General features: G+C 36.2%; 1 protein-coding gene across 6 annotated transcripts in view; it reads left to right on the top strand.

Moving 5' to 3' along the window:
* Positions 1–25,093, top strand: part of PIAS1 (protein inhibitor of activated STAT 1) — a 125,966-nt gene that overhangs the window by 96,653 nt on the left and 4,220 nt on the right. For 5 of the 6 annotated variants that reach the window (XM_043554061.1, XM_043554059.1, XM_043554063.1 and 2 more), the window contains exons 8-13: positions 5,669–5,742; positions 15,517–15,677; positions 17,452–17,582; positions 18,700–18,880; positions 22,674–22,816; positions 24,666–24,703. In XM_043554061.1, coding sequence (XP_043409996.1) covers positions 5,669–5,742; positions 15,517–15,677; positions 17,452–17,582; positions 18,700–18,880; positions 22,674–22,816; positions 24,666–24,703 — 728 coding nt within the window. The remainder of the gene's footprint in view (positions 1–5,668; positions 5,743–15,516; positions 15,678–17,451; positions 17,583–18,699; positions 18,881–22,673; positions 22,817–24,665; positions 24,704–25,093) is intronic. The other variant, XM_043554064.1, reaches the window with a different exon arrangement.

Below are 25,093 nucleotides of genomic sequence, written 5' to 3'. Positions count from 1 at the left end.
TTAAAAATCTATTCTTAAGTAATCTATCCCTCTTCTTTCTTGGTCCCTCTTCCTATCTCTCTCCTGGTAGTGACCTAAGTGATTAGTACAGACCTAATCTTACATTCCCTTGCAATCCATGGCTTTATAACATCGGTAGAGTAAAAACTCTAACTTTGTTAGCATGACAAGTGCAACTTTTCATGTCGTGGCACCTGCTTACCGCTTTCCACTGTTCTCTGTGTTCACCCTTACCCTTCCTAGTGTCATCTCTGTTTACACTTACCGCTTCCCAGTGTCCTCTCTGTTCACCCTTACCCTTCCCAGTGTCCTCTGTATTCGCCCTTCTTGTACTTTATATTCCAAAAATACTGGATTCTTACCTTTTCTGCACGACTTCTGCCAGCATTGTTCTCTGTGCCTCCGAACTTCCCTGTTCTTTGCCTCACTTCAGTTATCCTTCGTGTTTCACTTTTTCCAGGAGGCATCTCAGAACCTCTGGAGTAGATGAGTTCACTTTCAGCTAGCTTCCTGAACACATTTCTTTTAGAGCACATTAGAGATGGTCCCACTGAGCAGCTCAGCTCTCAACTAGACTCTGAGTTTCTCTGGGCAGGAATTTAATCTTATTTATCTTCGAATTCCTCATGCACAGTTCCTAGCACATAGTAGACACTCAGATTTTTGTTGAGGTAAACTGATTTAAAGAAATCCAGAATAAAAATTTCGTCTCTGTGCCTGTTTCCTTGCCTAAATAAAGTATTGAATTTAATATATTCAGTTGTTTACAACCTTAAAGTTCTAAAAGGATTACTATAAAACAGTCTGATATTAAGGAATGATAGAACTTATTAAAAAAAAAAAAAGCTAGAGCAACAGAAATAGAAAAATCTGTGATGATGGAAATGTACATCTGCCCTGCCCCATGGGTTAGCTGCCAGCAACATGTGCCTGTTGAGTTCTGAAATGTGACCAGTGCAACTGAGGAACTGAATTTTAAATTATATTTAATTTAAACTCAAATGTAGCCATGTGTGACGACTAGTTGCTAACTCTCATAGGTCATGGCAACAGAGATTTTTAAGAAGATTAATTTTAATGTGGCTAACTATAACTTCATTATAGGTCATATAATAAGATACTGTTACCACTGCACTCACAGTGACACAGGAAAACTTTAATTCCTAGAAGACTTGCCCCATGTTGTTTGATGTTGCAGGGTAAAATATTGTAACCTGTATTTATTTTTTACTTCCTTGCCCTCACATTATAAGGACTTTGCTTATTTTATTTTTCCTTACTTGCTGTGACTAAATTTAACATGATTTTCTTTCCTGCCTCTCTTTTTTCTTTTGGTTTTTTTAATTGAAGTATAATTTACAAAAGCAAAAATTCACCTTTTGAATTGTACAGTTTGATGAATTTTACAGGTGCATGCAATCATGAACCACTGCCACAATCAAAATATAGAACGTCCTTCATCCCAGAAAGTTCCCCTGTGGCCCCTTGCAGTTCATCTCAGCCCCTTATTCCTAGTTCCTATAACCATTGATGTGATTTCTGTCTCTGTAATTTTGTCTTTTCTAAAATGTCAGGTATCTCAAGGCCTGCAGCATGGACCTTTTTATGTCTGACTTCTTTAACTTAGTATAATGGCTTCTGAGGTTCATCCATGTAGGGTTTTTTTTCTCTTTATTACTTAGTATTCCATTTACCTGAATCATCATTTGTTTATCCACTTATCAATTGATGGACGTTTAGGTTGTTTCTAGTTTTGCGCTGTCATAAATAAAGCTGCTAAAATGTTTACATTTTCCATATGGATATCCCACTTTTGTGGACATATGTTTTTATTTCTCTTGGGTAATTAGGACTCGGATTGCTGTCACATGATATGACTGGCAGTTTCTTATGAAATGCATATGCCATTTTTGCATTCCCACCCACAGTGTATGCAATTTCAAGTTTTTCTCCATCTTCACTACCACTTGGTATTGTCAGGTTGCTTTGCGTTTCAGCTGTTTTGGTCAGTGTGTAGTTGTATCTCATTGTGATTTTAGTTTGCATTTTCCTAATGATTAATGATGCCTTCTGCTTATTTGCTGTCCTTATAGCTTCTTTGATGCAATGTCTGTTCAGATCTTTTCCCCATTTCTTTTTATATAATAGTTGTGCTTTTTGCATACTGTGAAGTCTTTGCCTAACCTAAGCTCACAAATATTCTTTTTTTAAATTAATTTTTGTATATGATGCAAGGTAAGGTTAGAGCTTCATTTTCCCCATATAGATGCCCAGTTCCAACAACATTTTTGAAAAAAGCTGTCTTTTTCTGCATTTAATCACCTTTCAAAAACCCAATTTGACCATAGATGTAGAATCTGTTTCTGGACTCTCTTATTTTTCCTTGACCTATATGTCTGTTCCTATGCCAATACAACAGTCATGATTAGTGAGTCTTGAAGTCAAATAGTCTTCCAACTTTGTTTTCAGAATTGTTGGCTAAGTCATTTCTAAGTCGATATGTAAAAAGATTATGATACAGTATGTCAACTACACTTCAACTAAAATTAAAAAGACAATCTATATTAACCAAATAGAGTTTATTCCAGGAATATTAGGTTCATACAATATATGTGAAAATCAGTCAGTATAATTCACCTTCTCAGCAAACTTAACAAAAAGAAAAAATTACATGATCATCTCCATTGATGCAAGAGAAACATTGGTCAAAATTCAGTATCTATTCATGATAAAATTCTCAGCAAAATAGAAGAGAAGGGAGCTGTCTCAGTGTAACAAATGATATTTACAAAAAGCCTTTAGCTAATATTATAGTTAGTGGTGAGAAATTAGAATGCTTTACCCCCATGATTGGGAAAAAGGGAAGAGTATCAGCTCTTAATATTTTTGTTCAGCATTGCTTTTGCGATCCTAGCTAGCACAGTAAAGCAAGAAAAAAAGCACAATAAAGCAACAGATTAGAAATGAATAAATAATTATTGTCTTTATTTGAAGATGACTTCATTGTGTAGAAAACAACTTAAAGAATCTATTAAAAAGCAACTAGAGCTAATATTAATTTAAGCAAGGTTGCAGAATACACAATTTATAAATCAGTTGTATTTCTGTTAGCACTGAACAACTGAAAAGTGAAATTAAAAAAACAAAGAGTTTACTGTAACATCTAGAAGTATGAAATGCTTAGGAATATGTCACACAAAATATTTGTATTCTGAAAACTTCGAAACAATGCTGAGAAAAATTAAAATAAGACCTGAATAATGGGGAGATATGACATGTTAATGGATCAGAACATTCAGTATTGTTATTGTAAAGATGTCAGTTCTCTTCAAAATGACCTGTACATTAAATTCAGTCCAATTAAGATCCTAGTAGAATCTTGAAAAGTATCTTTACATGAAAGGATTGACTAAGATTGAGTCTATAAGGGCAAAGGCAAAAGCAAAGCTTTTTTTTTAATAGAAGTTGACAAGCTGATTCTAAAATAATTTCATAAAACCCTGCCATCTCCTAGAGAAAGTGAAAATACAAATGACATTTTTAAAAAGAGTAGCAGTAGCTAATATTTATTGAGGGTGATTGATATTAGGTTATTTTAAAGCATTTTGTGTGTATTAACTCATTTAATGCTTAGACCATTGCTATAAAGTGCTATTGTTACCATTTACAAGTTGATGCAACTGAGGCACAGAAATGTTAAATGACCGGACTAAAGTCTGAATTCTAAGTTAGGCTGTATTCTTTTCTTTTCTTTTCTTTTCTTTTCTTTTCTTTTCTTTTCTTTTCTTTTCTTTTCTTTTCTTTTCTTTTCTTTTCTTTTCTTTTTAAGATCTTGTATTCTTAACCACTACTTCAGGTTGCCTCGCCTGTTTCAATTTCTTTGGGAAGTACTAAACACTGAACTCTGTTTTGCATAAGGTTGATATTATGGTCTGTGTTACTGCTTCATTTCAGTGAAAGTTTAAATAGATCAAGTCCATATTGTTCTCATTGCTGTTTGTAGGGTGGTGATAGGGTGCTGCAGGTATGCGGAATGGTCAGTAATCACATTACAATTCTATTTACATGTTTATGTTACTTTTAAAAAGATACTGTTTGTTAAATGTATCTTTATAAGAAAGGATTGACTAAGATTGGGTCTATAACGGTACAGGTATAGTTTCCATAATTGGCATATGATATATAGCATAAGTGATATGATAACTATATTTCCCAAACTAAAACCCGGGGATTTTATGCCTTTTCAGGTGTGGGATGCAGACTATGAGTTATATATATTTCAGACACTTGGAATTTCCAGACTAAATGAAATGACCTTTAAGCTTGGCATCAGAATCACATCTGGAGCTTTTAAAAAACAACCAGTTGGTGTCCCTCTTCCCCATTCTGACTCAGTGAGCAATTATAAGTTACAGAACTCTATAGGTAGTTCTAATGTGCATCATAGTTGAGATTCACTAATTTATGGAGATAGATAGACTATCTAAAATGTAGACCATCTCAAAAAAAAAAAAACCAGATTGTAAAGATCACCATGTTTAATAAAGGCGGGACTCTTCATTCTCATAAATGGTTATCAGCACAATAGACATCTACTCTGAAATCATTCTTCCTTATCTGAGTACTTTTCTGCTCCCCATTTTCTTAATTCTACTATATGTTAACTTTCTAGTCACACTTAGTTGTGCCACAGCTCTGAACTTCTGGAATTGACTATGTACACAACCACTCCCACTTGGGCCTCCCCTTACACATACAGACTTCAGAGTCATTGTGGAACAATGTCTAAAATTATTGGAGTACTACCATTTAGGCATTTCCAGTCTCAACTCAGTGTTGAAATTTAATTAAAGTTCCAAATTGAAGTTTTCAGAAGTAAATACGTGTCTCAGGATTCCAGGCGAGAAGTATAAAGGTCCTTTACACTCCTTTAAGACTGACAGAAAGTGGCAGAATAGCCATTATTACTAGTGCCCTATCTCTTAAGAACCTCAGGAAGTTTGAACTGAAGAGACCCAGAGATTATCTAGTGTGTGAGTTCTTATTTGCTAGAAGCAAATAAGGAGAGGAGAATTGACTTGCCTAAAATATTAGCATAATTAGTTTATGGATAAATAAGTATAAAACTCAAATAATTATGTGGAAGAAAAGAAATTGAGCTTTTTTATAATTTGAAAGTAGAATTAATAGAAAAATAGAAAAATTTAATAATGAAAAATAGAATAATTAATATAGTGTATAAGATGTATTAATTATAATCTGAGCTTTGGAAAAATTTATAAATGTTGATAATTCTATTATCTACACTATTGATTAATTTCTTATAATATTGGTCATAATTTAAAAGAAAGAACAACTTTATCCAGTTTCTTAGAATTATAAAAGGAAAAGATTCTGCCATCAGGTGAATATGTCAGTTTACTATACAGATTTCCTTTATGTTAATGCAATGCAGTTTTTGTTCCATGGATGAGAAGAAGTTATAAACCATGTAATTGTTTTTATCTTTCCATTCAATTAATTGGAAATAATTGAACGGATTATTTTTGAGTTCATTTTTTTTAAGCTTCCTCATTTTAAGTTCCTTATTCTTTTTCTAATGTTGCGTCACTGATGTATCTTTAATCAACATGTTCTGTTTGTTTGTTTTCTCTTCAATGAATGTCAGTTAAAGAGAAATTGACTGCGGATCCAGACAGTGAAATAGCTACAACCAGCCTAAGGGTTTCTCTACTATGTCCAGTAAGTGTTAACTAATATTTGCCTTTCAGAAGATTCAACATACATTTTTCTCCTTTCATGAAGTATTCCTGGTATTTGCAGTATTATGTTTTACTTTTGAAATATGCCCACCTTTGTCACAGTTTCTGAAAAGTAGAAAGACATTATTATTTAGTCATAGGATTTGGAATCTAACCAAATTATTAAGTCTAAAAAAATTTTCTACTCTTAGTAAGATATATTTAAATATTGCTTGTGACTCATGATTGTCTCTCAGACTCAAGTGTAAAGTGTTCAAATAAGGAATATGTATTATCTTAGTGTATTTATTAAAATTGCATTTTTTAATGTTTGTTTTAATTTATTTTGAGAGAGTGAGTGAACAAGCAGATAAGAAGCAGAGAGAGAGGGAGAGAGAGAATCCCAAGCAGACTGTGCACTGTTAGCAACCTGACGTGGGGCTCCGAACTCACAGTGAGATCATGACCAGAGCCGAAATTGAGTCAGATGCTTAACTGACTGAACCATCCAGGCACTCCTAAAATTACATTTTTAAAAATAATATCCTTTCGAATAGAAATCTAGCCATGACTTACTCACACATTAAGTTTAACCATTTTGCCAACAGTGTCTACGTTGTAAGAATCCACCAATTAAAAACTGTTCTATTTAGCCTGAATAACTGAATTGATTATGCATGAAAAAACAGAAATATTTTTAAACTAGAAAATGAGGTCAAAATCATTTGTACAAAATGAATATAAATAAGGCCCAAAGCATACCAGGATGATTAAACTTGTAGTGAAAAAATTTCCCCCAAAGATGTGATAAGATTTATTTCTTGCGGGCACCTGGGTGGTTCAGTTGGTTAAATGTCCAACTCTTGATTTCGGCTCAGGTCATGATCTCATGATTCATGAGATTGAGACCCATGTTGGGCTCTGCGCTGATAGCATGGAGCCTGCCTGGGATTCTCTCTTTCTCTCTCTCTCTCTTCCTCCCTCCCTCTCTCTCTCTGATCTTCCTCCACTTGTGCACTCTCTTTCTCTCTCAAAATAAATAAGCGAACATTTTTTCAAAAAGCTTTATTGCTTAACTAGTTTGATGTTAGGCCCACCAGTTGTAGGAGTGGTAATTGAATGTGGTTTTCATACAAAAATATGTGAAAAACTAGGAGTAAATTACTTTGACATTTTAATTACCTTTTTATAATTAATCAAATTAATCATACCTAAATTAGGGAGAAAGTGTGAAGACTAAGAGGACACAGCTGTTTCCTGATTTGCCTGGATTGTTCAGGCAGACTTGATATTGAAAGCTTTGAATATTGAAATCCGACTAATCTAAGACAAAGATGAAGTTATTGTATTCTTAAATAAACAAAGAATTGAAACAAATTAAATGTTATTTGTCCTACATCTTAGTCTTTTATAATTTATAAAATCTCAAACACAAGATGAAAAAGTCATTAGCTCTTGAATTCATTTAAAATACTATATTTGATGTAGCTCTTAAAAAACTTTTTTGCCTTATAATTATTGCTAAGGGAACCCATCTTCATTATTAAGCTTTTGTAAAATTACAGAAATACAGTGGAGTTAATAAAACCCACCAAATCCTATCATTTGGCATATATCCCTCTACCTTTTTATTCCTTATTATATCTAGTCTTTCTTAGGCAAATTGTTTTGACTCCAGCCTTTTTATATTATTATTAAAATGATTTCCCAAATACATGATGTAATTGCTGACAGAGCTAAAGGGAAAACTAGAAAGCAACACAATAATAGCAGAAAACTTGATACCCCACTTTCAGTTATAAGTAAAATAACCAGCCAGAAAGTCACTAAGGAGGCAGAGGACTTAAACATTATAGACCAATTGGACCTTACAAAGTAGGTCCAACAACAGTAGATTACATAATCTTCTTAAGTGCAGTTGGAACATTCTTCAAGGTAGATCACGTGTTAGAGCACAAAACAAGCCTTAACAAGTTTAAGTCATACAAAGTATCTTCTCTGACCACAATGGGATGAAACTAGAAATCAGTAGCAGAAGGAAAACATGAAAATCCACAAATAGATGGAAATTAAACAACACACTCTTAAACAACCAACGTGTCAAAGAAGAAGTCACAAATAATCAGGAGACAGATGAGAATGAAAACAAAATATACCAAAACTTATGGGATGCAGCAAAAGCAGCAGGAAGAGGGAAGTTTATAGTAGTTAATACTTAGGTTAAAAAAGGAAAGATCTCAAACAACAACCTAACATTATGCCTCAAGATACTAGAAAAATAAAAAACAAAAACAAAAAAAACTAAACCCAAAGTCAGCAGAAGGAAGGAAATAACCAAGATTTGCAGAGAGATAAATGAAACAGAGAATAGAAAAACAATAGGGGAAAAAAAAAACCCCAAAAAACCAATGAGACTGAGAGTTGGTTTTTCAAAACAATCAACAAAATTGTCAAACCCTTAGTTAGATCAAGCAAAAAGAAGGGACACTCCAGTAGCTAAAATGAGAAATGAAAGAGAAGATACTACAACTGATGATCCAATATGACAGAAAGAAAAAGGATTGTAACAAACTACTATGAACAATTATATTCCAACAGACTGGATAACTTAAATAGATAAATCCTAGAAACATACAACCTACCAAGACTGAATCATGAAGACATAAGAAACCTGAACCTATACCTAGTGAAGCAATTGAAGCACCAATCAAAAATCTCCCAACAGAGAAAAAAGTCCAGCACCCCAGTGCCCTCACCAGAGAATCCTACCAAACATTTAGAGATAACACCAATCCTTTTTAAACTTTTCCAAAGAATTTAAGAGGAGAGAATACTCCCGAACTCATTCTCTGAAGTCAACATTACCCTGATTCCAAAACCAGACACATTAAAAAAAATCACACACCATGACCAAGTAGGATCTGTAGCTGGAATGTAAAGATGGTCAGCATACAAAAATGAATCAATGTGATATACCACATTACCAAAATGAAGGACAAAAACCACATGATTATCTTAATGCAGAAAAGCATTTCAGTACCCTTTCGTCCTAAAACCACTCAGCCACCCAGGAATAGAAGGAAGCCTTTGCAACATAATAAAAGCTGTACCTGAAAAGCCCACAGTGAACATGGTACTGAGCACAGAATGACTGAAAGTTCTTCCCCTAAGATAAGGAACAAGAATACTCACCCTCATCGCTGCTGTTCAACACAGTACTGGAAATTCTAGCCAGAGCAATTACACAAGAAAAAGAAATAAAACATATAAATTGGAAAGGAAGTAAAATCATCTCTGTTCATAGATGACATGATCTCTTGTATAGAAAACCCTAAAGATTCCACAAAAAACTGTTCAAACTAATAAGCAAATTCAGCAGGATACAAAATCTTAGTTGTGTTTCTAAATACTAACAGTCAGCAATCCAAAATGGAAATTAAGAAAACAGTCCCATTTATGATTACATCAAAAAGAATAAAATAGGAAGAACCTTAACCATGGAAACAAAAGACGTGTACACTGAGAATTATGAAACATTGCTGAAAGAAACTAAAGAAGACATAAGTAAATGGAAAGACATCCCAGGTCCATGGATTAGAGGCTGAATATTGTTAAAATATTCTACCCGAAGTGATTTACAGATTCAGTGCAATCCTATCAAAATCCCAATAGAGCGGTGTCTAGGTTAAGCGTCTGACTCTTGATTTCGACTCAGGTTGTGATCTCATAGTTCGTGAGTGCAAGCCCTGTATCCCTGTTTGGGATTCTGTCTCCCTCTGTCTCTGTAACCCTCCCCTGCTCGTACTCGCGCGCTCTCTCTCTCAAAAATAAACATTAAAAAAAAAAAAATCTCAATGGTATTTTTTGCAGAAAATGGAAAGAAAATCTTGAAATTCCTGTGGAATCTCAAAGGACCCCAGGGAGCCAAAGCAATATCTTAATGAAAACAGAGTTTGAACCCTCACATTCCCTGATCTCAAAACATACTACAAAGCAACAGTAATTAAGATGGTGTGGCATGGACATAAGATAGATAATGTAGACTAATGGGACAGAATAGAGAACTCAGAAACAAACTCTTGTATTTATGGGCCAAGTTCCTTTTCAACAAGAGTGCCAGGAAATGACAGTCTCTTTAACAAATGGTGTTGAGAAAACTGGGTATTCATATGAAAAATAAGGAATTGGACCCTTACTTTACACCATATGCAAAAGATAACTCAAAATGAATTAAAGACCTAAAACCTAAGACCTTGAACTTTTAAACTCCTGGAAGAAAATGTAGGGAAAAGCTTCATTGAATTTCACAATGATTTCTTGGATATAACACCAAAAGCACAGGCAACAAAAGCAAAAATAGACAAACGGACTACCCCAAACTTTAGAAACTTCTGCATGTCAACAAAACAAACAAAACAACTGAGTGAAAAGACAACCTGTGGAATGGAAGATCATTGCAAATCATATATCTGATAAGGGGTTAACATCTGGAATATATAAGACACTTATATACCTCAACAAGAACAATAACAAAACAACCTGATTTAAAAATGGGCAAAGGATTTGAATAGAGAGTTCTCTAAAGAAGATTTACAAATGGCCAATAAACACATAGAAAGATGTTCTACATTGCTAATCACTAAGGAATTGCAAATCAAAACCGCATGAGTTATCTCTTCATACCCATCAGGATGGCCACTATTAAAAGAAGATAGCAGGTGTTGGTGAGGATGCAGAGGCACTGGAACTCTTGCGCACTGTTGGTGGGAATGTAAAATGCTGCAGCCCTTATGGAAAACAGTATGGAAGTTTCTCAGGAAAAATTAAAAATAAGATTACCCCATGGTCCAGCAATTCCTTTTCTGGGTATATATCCAAAAGAACTTAAAGCAGGATCTCGTAGAGGTAATTTGCACACCCATGTTCATTACAACATGATTCGTAATAGCCAAGAGGTTATTATAATCCAAATGTATATTGAGAGATGAATGGACAAAGAAAATGTGGTATATACATACAACGGAATATTATGTGGCATTTAAAAAGAAGAAAACCATGTCATATGCTACAACATGGATGAAACTAAATCATTCTGATAAATAAGCCAGTCACAAAAAAAGGAATACTCTATGATTCCACTCATATGAAGTATCTAAAGCAGTCAAAATCATAGAAACAGGAAATAAAAAGGTGATTGCCAAGGGCTGAGGGGAGGAGGAATCAGTGGTTATAGAATTTCAGTGTTGCAAGATGAAAAAGTTCTAGACATCTCTTGCACAACAATGTGAATATACTTAACACTACTGAATTGCGTGCTTAGAAACGGTTATAGTGTTAAATTTAATGTTACATGCTTTACCACAGTAAAAAATATAGGCCGCAGAGTCATGGGGTGGATTCTTAAGTAACTAGGTAAATGTTATAATAGACTATGGTGTAAAGGAAGCTGGCATTTTTTAACATGTAGGGAAATGGCTCACAAACCAAGTGAGTGGAAGGTAGGAAGAAGACAAAGATTAAAAACAAACAAAAAAAGATACCTGCTTATCCTCCCCTCCTTCCCCCAAGCCCCAATTTATCTATTTTCCCCTTCCATGTGTTTTCTTGTCATCCCATTTCATTACAGAATACCAGGTTAGAGACTATGAGAAATTGAGAAAAGTGCAGAAGCTTCATTTCCCATTTAAATCACTGGAAGAAGTCTTGTTTTTCTGCAGTCTCCTTTTAAAAGCGTTTACAGTTGTTCTAATATATATGATGTTTATATCATTAGATGAAGCATTTATTCACATAAATGAGCACTGTAATATAAATCTTGATGTTTTTACTTATAGAACTAGTTCTAAATTTTATAGTTCAGGTGATCTCTATATTATTAGAAAATGTTAATCACGTTTTGCCACTTGCACCTCTTAATTTAGTGCACCAGCTTTTAATTTTTCTTTCCATATCACCACCATTTCTTCCCTTTTTAGTTTCAACAGTTTTAGCAGTTCATTTTAAATTGACATCTGCTTTTAAAATTCAGTATATAGAAAAAAAACTATATATAATCCATAATTATAATACTTTTATGGATTTCTATTTGGCTAAAGGGAAAATCCCTTTACAATTATTCTGGAACATTAAGGCAGTATATTTTAGGTATGTTTTTATTCTAAAAAGTAAAACTTAGTAATGACAACTCATCTATATATCAAATTTATAGAATAATAAAAAAGATTTGTTCCCTTTGAAATATGTAAATATGATGTCTGACTGTGCATTTGAATTGCCCTTGTTGTGATATACACAGCTCAAAATAAATGAGTTTCTGTTGTTTGTGAACATTTAGCTAAAGGCAATGAAAATAATTAGAAATGTTTTTGTTCTTTGGGAATATTTTAGTTCTGATTTATTAAAAATACAGCTGGAAGAATGTTTGAGAACCTACTTTGTAAGATATTCCCCAGACCTATGAACTTCAATGCAAATGACTTGGAGTTGATAAAAGAAATAAATAAACTCCTTGGGAATTTATTTATGACATGATGACGATGAAGAAAAAGTGAAATTATTCTTGATATCACTATTCCTTTCTTTTTACCAGATTTAAAAATACATATTATTGACTCTTTAAGGTCCTTTGGACATAAGCTAGCTTGAACATCTCTAGGGTATAGGGTATTTTCTCTCTCAGCGCCATCAGTTACTAAGTAGTACAATTATATATTATAGTAGGGCTAGTGGCATTGGAAAACTTGTTTGGGGGTTGCATACAGAGTGTTTATTTGCAAATGATGCAAATATCCAATGTCCTGTGAAGGAAAAAGGGGAATTTGTAATTATGAGATGAAGATGTTTAAAGCCCTGCTCTTCTCCTGATACCATGTTAGAGAAGTCAGTGTCCATTTGTAGGTAAATATTTAGGATTTAGAGATTGTTTTTAAAATCAGAAGCATGGGGAGTATTACCACATAACAGTTACTTCGTGATTCTTTGAAGCAAAGCGTTTTGTGACAGCTAATCAACAGTGCATTTGCAGGGGAACTTTTCTTTTTCTGTCCCCATTTATAAATGTGTTTCCTGCAGCGTTCACTTAGCAGTGTTCCTTAAAAATCCTGTAGACAGATTTGTCAGTGTGGCTGATCATAAGGGCTTGAGAGTTACTCTGTCACCAAAAAGGTGAGCTGACCAAGTGAGGATTATGAGGGGGGAGGGAGGCATGTGAGACGATTGTTTAGAGAGTTAACTGCTTTTCAGAGTATAAGTTCTGTGGCTGTGTGGCTTGCATTCTGAAAATAGTCTTCTTCCTTCGGATCCATTGTCTTCATAAACTATCAGAAGTGGCTCACTAGTTCTGTACTACATGGACTTTATCCACAATTACTTTATTTGTCTAGGATTTTCAAGTCTGTGATTTCTCTACTTAGTATTTAAGCGGTAGGAATTTTATTTCACAGGTAAGTTAAGGTGTGCTTTAAGATACAAAAAATTAATTTAGGATCACCATCCAGATTGTTCTTTGGAAAATGTTTCTAGACTAATGCAGCATGTCTTAGCTAACAGCAAATAGGTATTCTTCTGTTAAAAGAACTAGTTTGTCCTTTTTGGCCTTTTTATCAGGTGCTTGTGTAAATCAAATCATAAAAATTGAATAGAAGAGTAGAAAGGAGTAATGAGTTGCCTAATCTTATGTGAGCACAGAATGAAAGAAGTACTGAGCTGAAATGGGGGTGTGTTTCCCACTAGCTGACAAAGTAATTGGAAGCAAATAGTGGCTCTGTAGTTTTATTGTAATGGGGGAACATATACTGAGCACTTACTATGTGTCCGGCAGCATACAGTAAATACAGTTTAAATCCCACAGTCTTAAGATGTAGATGGTATTTTTACCCCCATTTTACAAAGCTGAGGCTCAGGGAGACTAAATGACATTCAGGATTCTCACACTACCTAGCGTGGCCAGGATTCAAACCTAGGCAGTCTAACTCCAGAATTCGTACTCGGGACAGGCTCATAAAGTGCTGTGTAGGGCCTCACACTCTCCATGAGTGCTCCCTCCCAGAGCTGCTCAGTGAGCACAAAGCCTTAAGTGTCCACACACAGGACCGTCTTCCTGCTGTGTATAGCACATACATTTATTTCCAGGTGCCAGGGATGAGGAACTGAGTCGGGTGTGTTTCTGGTAGAAGGCGACAGATACATAAACAGATAGTACATTATCACGCACAGGGTGGGGTGGGCACCCAGAGAAAGGAGCTGTCAGTTTTCTCTGTGTCTCCCCTGTCCATGCTTCTGACACGGAGCTGGCGCTACTCCCTTCTCACAAGTTTATGGCACATTCTGGGTCCTGTTTTGTTCTCGATCACTACATCCTGTTGAAGTGAGGAGGAAGCAGTGTTACTTTGGAGATAGAAAAAGAGGCCCAGAAAGGTTAAGTGCCTTTCCTAGAGGCACACTAAATCATTGGTACCAGAACAATAATTTAGGACCACAAATGACAGTTAATTTCCTTGGTAGACTAGGAAATTGCACATTTTCCTGAAATTCTTCTGAGCCAAAACTCTTTTCCTCTTTTTTTTCCGCATTTAACTCCTACCCTTTTCAAGCCTTTATATTTTTCAAGCTTGCAGATTATGTCCAGAATCTTTTCCTGGTTCGCAAACAGTGTGGTTATTGAAAGTAGATAACTTTCATACTGTATAGCCATTGTAGCCTTTGGGCAGGGGGGCAGGGAACGGTGGCAACCCAGCTGCACCGTGTGAGGCGGCCCCCAGGAAAGGAGTTGTGATACGGCAGCTCGCAGTGCGGCTTCCGTGCCCGGGGCGCAAGCTACCATCTCAGGGACCGGATGAAGTAGGTTTCATTTTTCATAGGGCAGACTATTGAGCCTCAGCTTAAGGCGAGAAGAGGAAGTCTCATAACATGGTGGAGAGCTGGGTCTAGGGATGTTTGCCGAATAGTGTGTGATAATGCCCAGGGAGGGGAGAAGTACAGAGAGTGCACACACTCGACCTCCTTCTCAGAGCTGCCATTTGGCAACTATGCCAGACATCCTAGGGATCTCATTCAGAGATCAGGTTGAACGTCTTCATATCTGTTATCTTGCAGTATTTAATGTGACATTCTTTTTTCATTTCCTCAAATCCTTTGTAAAGTGGTTTGTAACTTTTTTAGATGAGGGACTACTCTGAGAATTTGGTGACAGCGCTCTTTTTGGAAAAATGCACACCCTTACAGAATTTGGTATATAATTTTAAGGGCTTCATGGTTCTTTCCCCCAAAAGCTAATCTGTGAGCTATGGATGTGAGGTGGAATAACCCTTGATGTAGACTTTCTTATTTTATTTTATTTTATTAATGTTTATTTATTTTTGAGAGAGAGAGAGAGAGACACAGACTGTGAGTTGTGGAGGGGCAGAGAGAGAGGGAGACACAGAATCTGAAGCAGGCTCCAGGCTCTGAACTGTCAGCATAGAGCCTGACACGGGGCTCAAACCCATGAACCGTGAGATCTCAACTTGAGCCAAAGTCGGACACTTAACCAGCTGAGCCACCCAGGTGCCCCTGTAGACTTTCCAGAGTCACTGTGTTTAATATCTAAAGAAATCCTATAATTTTTTAATATGTAGGGTCCATAGGAAATGTATTTAATGTTCTTTCATATTGATGAAAAGTAAATACAATATGCTTTAAGTCAGAATACATACACATTGCATTTCAGGAGATTTTTATCAAAACTTAAATTGAATGACCATTGTCTAATATTTGCTTTTGTCTCTCTCTTTTCAAGCTTGGTAAAATGCGGCTGACAATTCCATGTCGGGCCCTAACATGTTCTCACCTACAGTGTTTTGATGCAACTCTTTACATTCAGATGAATGAGAAAAAACCAACCTGGGTTTGTCCTGTCTGTGATAAGAAGGCTCCGTATGAACACCTTATTATTGATGGGTATGTTGATTTAAAGTGTTTCCTTATACCTTGGAATGACCATCTATTATCTGAATTTGTGATCTATCAGGTTTAGGATGAAAATTCTGCAGGTAGTGTTTTCTAAGTAGTACATTTTTAGAATTTTCATGATTCTAGAAATTAATACTTTTCAAAGTAAGTAATTAATATTGTGAGCATTTTTCCCTTTTAACTTGATGTCCTCTGTTTGGGAAGTGTATGCTTTACCGTTTGTCTCTCCCGACTTTTACCATTTAAAGTAGCACTGGCTGTAAGCAGGGTATGCTTACACCTTTTCCTAACATGAGTCCCATCTGTCCCAGCCATGTAGGCCATATTAGAGAAAGAATGAATGGCAGGACTGTGACACTCTGGCTAATTTCAGCACACCCCCATTAGGCTTTTTTAGTAGAAGCTAACCTATTTTTGCAGATTTTTCTCCTTCAGTCCTGGTTCATCATACCTGTTCCCCACTGTAAGGGCTGTAAGGGCTTCATAACTGATCAACATGCTGAATAGCAGCTCTCTTTGTTTCTGTTTCCTCTGAAGTACTTGTCTTTGTCTTTCTTGTCCGCCTACGGCATCACAATAGTCAGTTATCTTTTTTTTTTTTTTTTAACACTCCTGTGTTTTCTCTGTCCTTCCAGACATCTTGGAGTGTTTCTCTAAATGCACCCCTATTCTCTAGACTCCTTTCTTGTCCTTTTTGCCGCTGAACAAGGATAAATTGTGAAAAGAAGGATCTTCTTGATATTTCCTGTACTCTAGCAAGACACTTAAGGCAGCTTATCTACAGCATTTGAGAAAACTTAGGAGCCTGAAGATGTAACATAAGGAGCGGAATACATTTAGCAATACAGTGTAACCTAGAGCTTGAAAGATGTCAGGCCAAACGTGGGAAAAGAGTAAACGTGTAACTTAAATGTTTTATGTTTAATTTTTTAGAAATGACAGTGATCACTGATAAATCTAAATTGAATGATATTTTACCAACTCTGTATATTATATAGCTCTAGATCCCCTCCCCCCATCAATTGGGATTTTTCTTTATTTTAAAAACCATATACTCATGTACACATATCTATACACACATTTAAGAAAAACTGAAAAACATAGGAAAATGAAAGGGTTTTGTGGTGTATTTTCTAATTTTTGTTTTCACATAATTGTGATTGTACGGTATTAATATTTTTTAGCCTTTGGTTTCATTTCAGAATTTGACAATTTTATCCACTGTCTTGCAAATCCCATTTCTTAATATCTGCATGTTATTTTTCAAGGAGACTTAACATTCAGTACATATTTTTTGTATGTATTGCTTCAGTTTATCAAATAAGATATGCTTATTGTAGATACTTTGGACTGTGCACAAGAATATAAAGGAGAAATAGAACTACTCATAATGTCACCAGTCAGAAATAACTGCTGTTTATATACCACTCACACACAGAATTTTATTTTTAAAATGAAGAATTTTATTTTCTTGGCCTCTTCCCACTTTCTGTGTGTATTTTCCCCTATTATTAAAAATGTTTGAAAACTTCATTTTTCATAGTTACATAATAGTTGCTCATATAAGGTACCATAATTTAAGTAACTATATTCCTATTTAGCCCTAGAATTTGAGAACAAATACAACTTATCTGTTCTGCTTTCTTCTTTCTCATTTATACTTGTACAAAATATAGGAGGTCTGAATGTTTTTTGAACAGCAATACTTCTAGTCTGTTTTCATTTAGAATGTGATATTCAAAGGACCAATTGCTTTTTATAGCTTGTTTATGGAAATCCTAAAGTACTGTACAGACTGTGATGAAATACAGTTTAAGGAGGATGGCTCTTGGGCACCTATGAGATCCAAAAAGGAAGTACAGGAAGTTTCTGCCTCTTACAATGGAGTTGATGGTGAGTGCTGGTTTTCCAGAAGGGTGGGGCAGTCTCCCTGTTATTGTGTAGCCTTGATTTTTACTATTAAAATGCATATATTTCTGGGGGTGCCTGGCTGGCTCAGTGGGTAGAGCATGCGATTCTTGATTTTGGGGTTGTGAGCTTGAACCTTGTGTTGGATGTAGAGATTACTGGAAAAAAATAAGTTTTTTAAAAAAGTACACATTTCCGAAAAACTCAGCAGTTTATGGGTAGCTCAATGACTCTATTAAATTATTTATTAAATGTTCAGAAGTAGTAAAACTCCTTTTAAATTCACTTTGCTAGCTTTAAAGTTTTTCTGGTGTAAGATTTCAAAGTAACAAACAAATAAGTCATTTGTAAGGTCATACTTTTGAAATGGTATCATTTAAAATTTTTAAGAGGTTTGGTAAAGATTAGTGAATGTTTCTTTTCCATTTGTGTTATTTTTCTGGTTTTCAGTATGTTTTTGCTGGAAGGATGCTATGACATTTAAAAAGTGTTACCATACATTTCCTAAGTATCCTAGGTACATATGTAATATATGGTCTTTACCTTCAAACTGCTTCTATGTTGAAGTAGACATACATTTTGATTGTTTGCCCTAATTCAGAATTGTTTTTTTGTTTTTTTTGCTTTTAAAAAAAGGGGGGTGGGCACCTGGGTGGCTCAGTTGGTTGAGCATGGACTTCAGCTCAAGATCAGGTCATGATCTTCAGGTCATGATCTCATGGTTTGTGGGTTCGGGCCCTGCACCCAGCTCTGTGCTGGCAGCTCGGAGCCTAGAGCCTGCTTCGAGTTCTGTGTCTGCCTCTCTCTCTGCCCCTCCCCCTCCTGTACTCTGTGTGTGTGTGTGTGTGTGTGTGTGTGTGTGTGTGTGTGTGTGTCAAAAAATAATAAAAAAAATTAAAAACAAAAAACTTTTAACAACCAATAATCAATAGTAGTTTTAAGCTTAGGGGAACAGAGCCACTGTTGGTTTTCTACTCTCTGCCCCTAACAACATTGTAAGTCTAAACTGTAACTGATAAACTAACCCATAGACACACTGAGGAAAAAAAAGACGTGTCGTCATGGGTCTTTTTTACCTTGTGTTTTACTCATTCCTACACAGGATGCTTGAGCTCCACATTGGAGCATCAGGTGGCTTCTCACCACCCGTCCTCAAATAAAAATAAGAAAGTGGAGGTGATTGATTTAACCATAGACAGTTCATCTGATGAAGAGGAGGAAGAGCCTTCTGCCAAGAGGACCTGTCCTTCCCTGTCTCCCACATCACCACTAAATAATAAAGGGTAAGTAACTGAGACCTTAACAAGTCATTGGGAAAGTTAATTTTGCAAATACAGTTAAAAAAAATTCTGCCAGTAGGGGCTCCTGGGTGGCTTAGTTGGTCGAGTGTCCGACTTCGGCTCAGGTCATGATCTCACGGTTTGTGGGTTCGAGCCTCACATCAGGCTTGCTGCTGTCAGCTCAGAGCCTGCTTCAGATCTTCTGTTCCCCTCTCTCTCTGTCCCTCCCCGCTCACACTTGCTCACTCTCTTTCTCTCTCTCCAAAATAAACATTAAAAAATAATAATGAAATAAAAGATCAGCCAAATGAAATGATTATGCATGATTGTGAAACTTAGTAATCAAAGAATAGGTTGGAGTTTCCCCAGGTGTGTGATATATTTGAGGGACTGGGACAATGCGTTAAAGGAGTCCCTTGGACGCAGTATTTATCATACCAGAAGATGATTCTCGAACATTGGTTCTTAAACTTTGGTGTCTGGCAGAATCACCCAGAGCGCTCATTAAAACACACATTGCTCCCCTATTCCCACACATCTGATTCAGGAGTTGGGACTGAGAAAACTCACATCTCTCATCCGTTCTTAGGTGTCTTAATGCTGCTCGTAGGATTTAGAACATTTTCGCAATGTGTGCTTTAAGATTAATCCTAGGTTGAGTATTTCAAGTAGAAAGCAGAGGAGGACCAGAGGAATGCATTAAAGCTGCCTCAGAGTGTGTAAGGTGGGCAGTGAAGGAAGCCAGAGACTAAAGTTGCAGTGCCAATGCTTTCTGTTTTGCAGACTCATTTCCCATAGTTCCCACTAGTCCCCTATCAGTACCTTGGTTATGCTTCAGTTCTCTTTAGCAAATACTGTTATCTGCTTTATGTAAAACACCCTGTGCCTAACCTGGGTGATAATAAAATGGGTAAGCACAGTCCTAACTTGAAAGAGTTTCACATTTTGTAGAGGATGGTAAGACAAGGAGCTGTGCTCTTTAAATGGACTGCCTCATGAGACACGTCGGAGATTCTCAACAAGAAGCCTTCATGTTTTGCTGAGGCACAGTTGTAGCACCCCAAAGAGAAGTCTAGAAATAGGCGTGCCCCCTTTTAGGTATATATCGGGAGAATGATGTGGCCTGTTGTAACTGAGTAGGAGCTAGTCAAATAATCTCCTTCCAGCGAACAGTAGTGCCTGAAGAAAGAATGTTAAGTGAGAGAAGGCATTGTTGCAAAATTTCAGGGTTCCAGAGGGAAAGTTAACACCAGACCAAGGGCAGGCATTCCCATGCATGGAGTCAAATCATTGTCAGGTTTGATACTGTTTGATGAGATAAAAGATCTTCTATTTGGTAATAGTTGTAGTTACTTGAAAGGTAGAAGTTGCAGCAGTAAAAAGAGCATAATTATGATAAAGGTAACTTGCCTGTTAGAAACTGACTCAGGAATCTTCATAATACAATCAAACCTGTTACACAGGTTAGTATTTTCACTCCAGAGTAGCTTATCAGCACACGTCAGACAGAAATAAAGACATTAATAGCAGTATCATTATTCTATGTAAAAAATAAAACATGAATATCTAAACACTGATTCTACTTTAAATCCTACCTTATGAAGATTTACATCTGATGAAAGCCTACCCGGATGCCTGTTACCCAACAAACCTGACCTTGTTTTTACACCAACTTATTTTATAAATCTGAGTGGGAGGGGAAAAAATGTCAAATTGCCAGAAGCCGGTATAGTTAGAACAAATATCTGTAGAATCTTGATCCCAAAATATTTTATATTTAATATTAAATCTTACTATGACCAAGTACATATTACCATATTATTTCTTTAAATACCATAATTGTAACGTTAAAAGGTATTTCATAAATCTCTGGGTGTATACCTAATGGATTAAATGCACCATTATATATGTAAGTTGCTTCTACTCTGTAGAATATTTATAGTAGTCACATATATACATAAACTGCAATAATTTTGCTCTCTGACTATACATTTTTCCTTAAAGGAAACTTTTTGGAGTGTTTAGAAATCTGGTATTTCAATTCTTTGGACATTTGCTTTGCTGTTTTTCCAAAACTAGTTGTGTTTATTATGTTTGGAAAATTACATTAGGTGCATTAACTGCTTCCTGAGCTTACCAGTGACCAATTAAACCCAGATAAAGTATTTACCAATGCCAGACCTTTCTCTGTTTTCGGATAAAAACAAGCAACCTCCAAGTTTATGGCATTTTTAGAAGAATAATGCCATATTCATCATTCGTGGCCATTTTACAATAATGACTAGCCAATAAATAAAAACCTCAACCCTAGGCATATTGTATTTGTTATTGTGCAGTGTAAAGGTGGAAATGCATCTTCAGAATAATATCACAAAATTGAAAGAAAAGGAGCCAGCCAGGAATTAGAGGCAAACATCAGTAAATGTAAAACATTTTGCTGTCTTCAGCCAGTGAGTGTTTAGTATTCATCCAGAAATTTCCTTTGCTGTTTGGTATACCAAGATATTTTCAAAGGCTAGCATTTCAACTGCTTTCTTCTGTCTTACAATCCCTTAGGCATTGTCAGAGGAGACAGCTAATGGAAAATGGTACTTTTTATAGATGTAAGAGGTTTAATTAAGTTTCCATTAGACAAAACATTTTTTATGAGGCAGAAGAGAGTATATTTTATGTTTCATATCCCATTCATGAAAATGTGGCGGATGGTCATAACTAGAACTCTATTCCTGGAAATCCAACCTTGGCATCTTTTGAAATATTCTGAACTTGCATTGCACCATCGAAATTGAATCTCCACACCCAAGTACTTTATATGAAGTTTTAAAAGCAAAAAAATAGCCTCTTTATACCTTCTTTGTTCTTTATTTTCTATGACTTATATGCCTGTTAGCCTCTTGGATGATTGGGATAGCACATGACCCTTATGTTTGCGCTCAGAACTATTAGAATTCTTTTTCTTTTTAAGATCGTTTCAGTTCTTTCTTGTCTTTTTCATCTTTTCCCCTCCATTTTGCTTTTTTAATTAATTTTTTGTAAGGAAAAAAAGATTTAACTTCTCAGCTACTTAAACATTTCACTTTTTTCTTCCAGAATCCCTTTTTTTTTTGACCCGTTCTTCCCCTCCGCCCTCCCCCCCCCCCCACCATTATACTATTCTCTCTTTAAAACCTATCCACCACCTGTTCACTTTGGAGCACATCTTCTTGTCTTGCTGCCTCCGTTCGTTCAGCAGGCTTTGTATGCAAACAGTGTGCCGACAAGTGTGCGGGGCATTGGGAATACCAGGATAAACAGTACCGTGTTTCTGTTCTCGTAAAGATTACAAGTGTGGGGGCCAGCTGTTAGCGCCACTGCTCAGATTGCTGCCATTTCCCAGGCTTGTCTGTGTGTGTTTTCTTTGTGGGGACATACCTATACTTTTGACTAGACAGCATTCCAGTGCTTATTTTTAAAAGGTTTCCAAATTTTGGCTGCTATAGATATCTTTCACTCATATCTCGCTGAAGTGGCTCAGCCATGCCTTCCCCCTGCATTCCAAAAGTGTAGATGAGACAGCATGTGGCTTATGAATGTTGGATATATCATTTACCCATCCATTTCTCCCTGTAGCCCCTGCAAAGTGCTACTCTATATACAGATTATTTCTGAATAATTATGATAGTTTAAATTATGTATTGCTTTGCTTGTCTTTTTATTTTCAGCACAAAAGCTAGGACTCATTTTGCAAGATGCGGTCCCCTTGTTAGAATTAAAAGTTCAACTGACTCATGAAAATTATGCGAACCTTTCCTTCTAGCATATTAAGTCTTCCACATCAAGCATCTCCAGTGTCCCGCACCCCAAGCCTCCCTGCTGTAGACACAAGCTACATTAATACATCCCTCATCCAGGACTACAGGCATCCTTTCCACATGACACCCATGCCTTATGACCTACAAGGTGAGTCACTGGTTCTTCTCTATTGTCACATAGCATTATGAATGCCTTTGATCTACATAGACTTCCTCCGGGTGAGTCTAGGGAAGAATGGAAAGATTGAAAAAACAGGGGCTTGGGCCTGGTGAACTGAGAGAAATTAACATGGTGGTCGTAAATAAATACAGACCCAGTTCCTTGTTTGTACCTTCATTAGTAGCCAATGTTTTACTACCAGCGGTGAGACTAGTACAAGGATCTCAAGGTTTTGTGACCTTCAGTGATCTACAAGTTGTTTTTGGATGACTTTCAATATGTTGCTTTGCAATTTGATATTTATGAAAACTATTTTTTTTTTTCCTGAATCCAGTTAATAATGCAACTGGCATTGTGGGTAACTGTGTTGTATTATGTTTTAAATAATGCTGAATTAAGACATTGGGAAGTTTTAATTTTTGTTCCAGCAAACCTGATTCTTCTTTTTAAAAGTAGTTTGAAATGTCAGTATACTCGCTGCACAGTGTATTTGGGGTTGATAATAATCACTTACATTATCAAAAAATTATTAGTTCTGTGTCTTTGTAATTTAAGAATTTGTACATCTAAGAACATTTTTCTTTTTTATCCCAAAAAGCTGTGTGTGCTTACTGTAGAGAATTTAATACAAAAATATAAAGTGAAAGATTCCCTCCATCCCCTCCCCTACGGAAAAATCCGGGGCCACTGGCAAAGATTCTTGGAAGCTGAAATAGTTGAGTAGATTCTTAATGATTGTTATGAAAACCCTGTTTGAGCTCTGTCCAGTAGAACTTTCTGCGAGGAGGGAAATGTAATTTACAGTGGCCACTAGCCACATCTGGTTATGGAGCGTTTGAAACATGGTGGTTGTGACTGAAGAACTCAGTTCTTCATTTGACTTAATCTTAGTGAATTTGGGTACCCACATCATGTGGTTAGTGGCTACTCTGAGACAAGGCAGCCCTATTTCTCACTGAGGCTACTGCCAGATGTCCACATCAGGAACCAGAGGGACTGTACATTTTGCAGATCCTCATGTTATAACCTGTTCCAGTGTAGACAGTGGATGGATCCTCAGAGGATTTGTGTCGTCATATTTTTATCTACATCTGCTTGTTATCCGTTCCCCCAAGCTTAGATATCAGAATGAGGCCTTTTATTCACATGGGTTTCTTGTTCTCCATATCATACATTGAGCGATGCGGACGAGAGTGGGAATTAGAAGGAGCAGCTTGCATGGACTCCATGGCAGCCAAGGACCAGACAGTCCTTCTGTGACGCAGCACCCCAGCAGTCACACCCCTCCCATCTCTCCCCGCCCTCATGCCACTGGAGGATCTCTGAGTTGGAATCTGGTACAGATAGTGGCGAGTGAACAAATTTGAGAAAGAAAAAGAAAATCTGTGCTACAGCTTGCTTAACTTCCTTCTACGTATTGCTTCTACGTAAAACTTTGTCACCCACAAAATGAGGCCAGACATAATGACATACCTCACAGGTGCTTGTGAGGAGTACATTAGAGTAGTTTGAAATGTTAGTTAAGAGAAGTCAAGAAAAATTGGTGAAAAGTACTCTGTCCGTGTAAGGGATCATGTTCGATCCAGCAGGGTGGCAGTGACCCAAATCCCACAAATGGAGTTGCAAGGAGGGCAAATATGGCTAAAGCTTGAACTTCAGCCTTGGTAATCTAGAGAGGGGAGAGACCAACAGTGGGCTTCTGCTCTTCTTTTTAAATTCTAAATGAATTTAGAATTAGCATTTAAGATTTGTATTTGTTTCTAGAGTACTGGGGCATTAGGGAGGGTTTTTTGTTTTGTTTTATTTTTCAAAACTAAAATAATTTTTTTTCTCACAGGATTAGATTTCTTTCCTTTCTTATCAGGAGACAATCAGGTATGTTATATGAAACATATTGCTGTTGTCTTAATTGAACATTAAAGTATTTGTAAGTATATTATGTAGCTGTGAGAGAAGATAAGTTTCTTAGAAAATTCAGAGTAGTCCTCATTATTGTTAAGGTTTTAAGCATTTAAATAAAAATCCCCTTGTTTCAGCTGTGCCTGAGTATATAGTCAGAATAGTATCTATTTGTTGGTTTCCAGTACTCTTTTATATAAAAAAGAAACAGGGCAGTAAGTCAGTTGATAAATCCTTGGCCAGATATCTCCATTAGAGAAAGAGGGTGGACTGTCTTCTTTCCTGCTGCTAATGAGCATATGCCTCTTTGGAAATAGAGTTTTGAGAATTGTTCGCATTACAAATTAAAACAAAACAGCTCAAGTT

This window comes from Prionailurus bengalensis, chromosome B3 (genome assembly GCF_016509475.1).
Source record: "Prionailurus bengalensis isolate Pbe53 chromosome B3, Fcat_Pben_1.1_paternal_pri, whole genome shotgun sequence".
In the NCBI taxonomy this organism is placed as follows: domain Eukaryota; kingdom Metazoa; phylum Chordata; class Mammalia; order Carnivora; family Felidae; genus Prionailurus; species Prionailurus bengalensis.
This window is presented reverse-complemented; position numbering and strand designations above follow the sequence as displayed.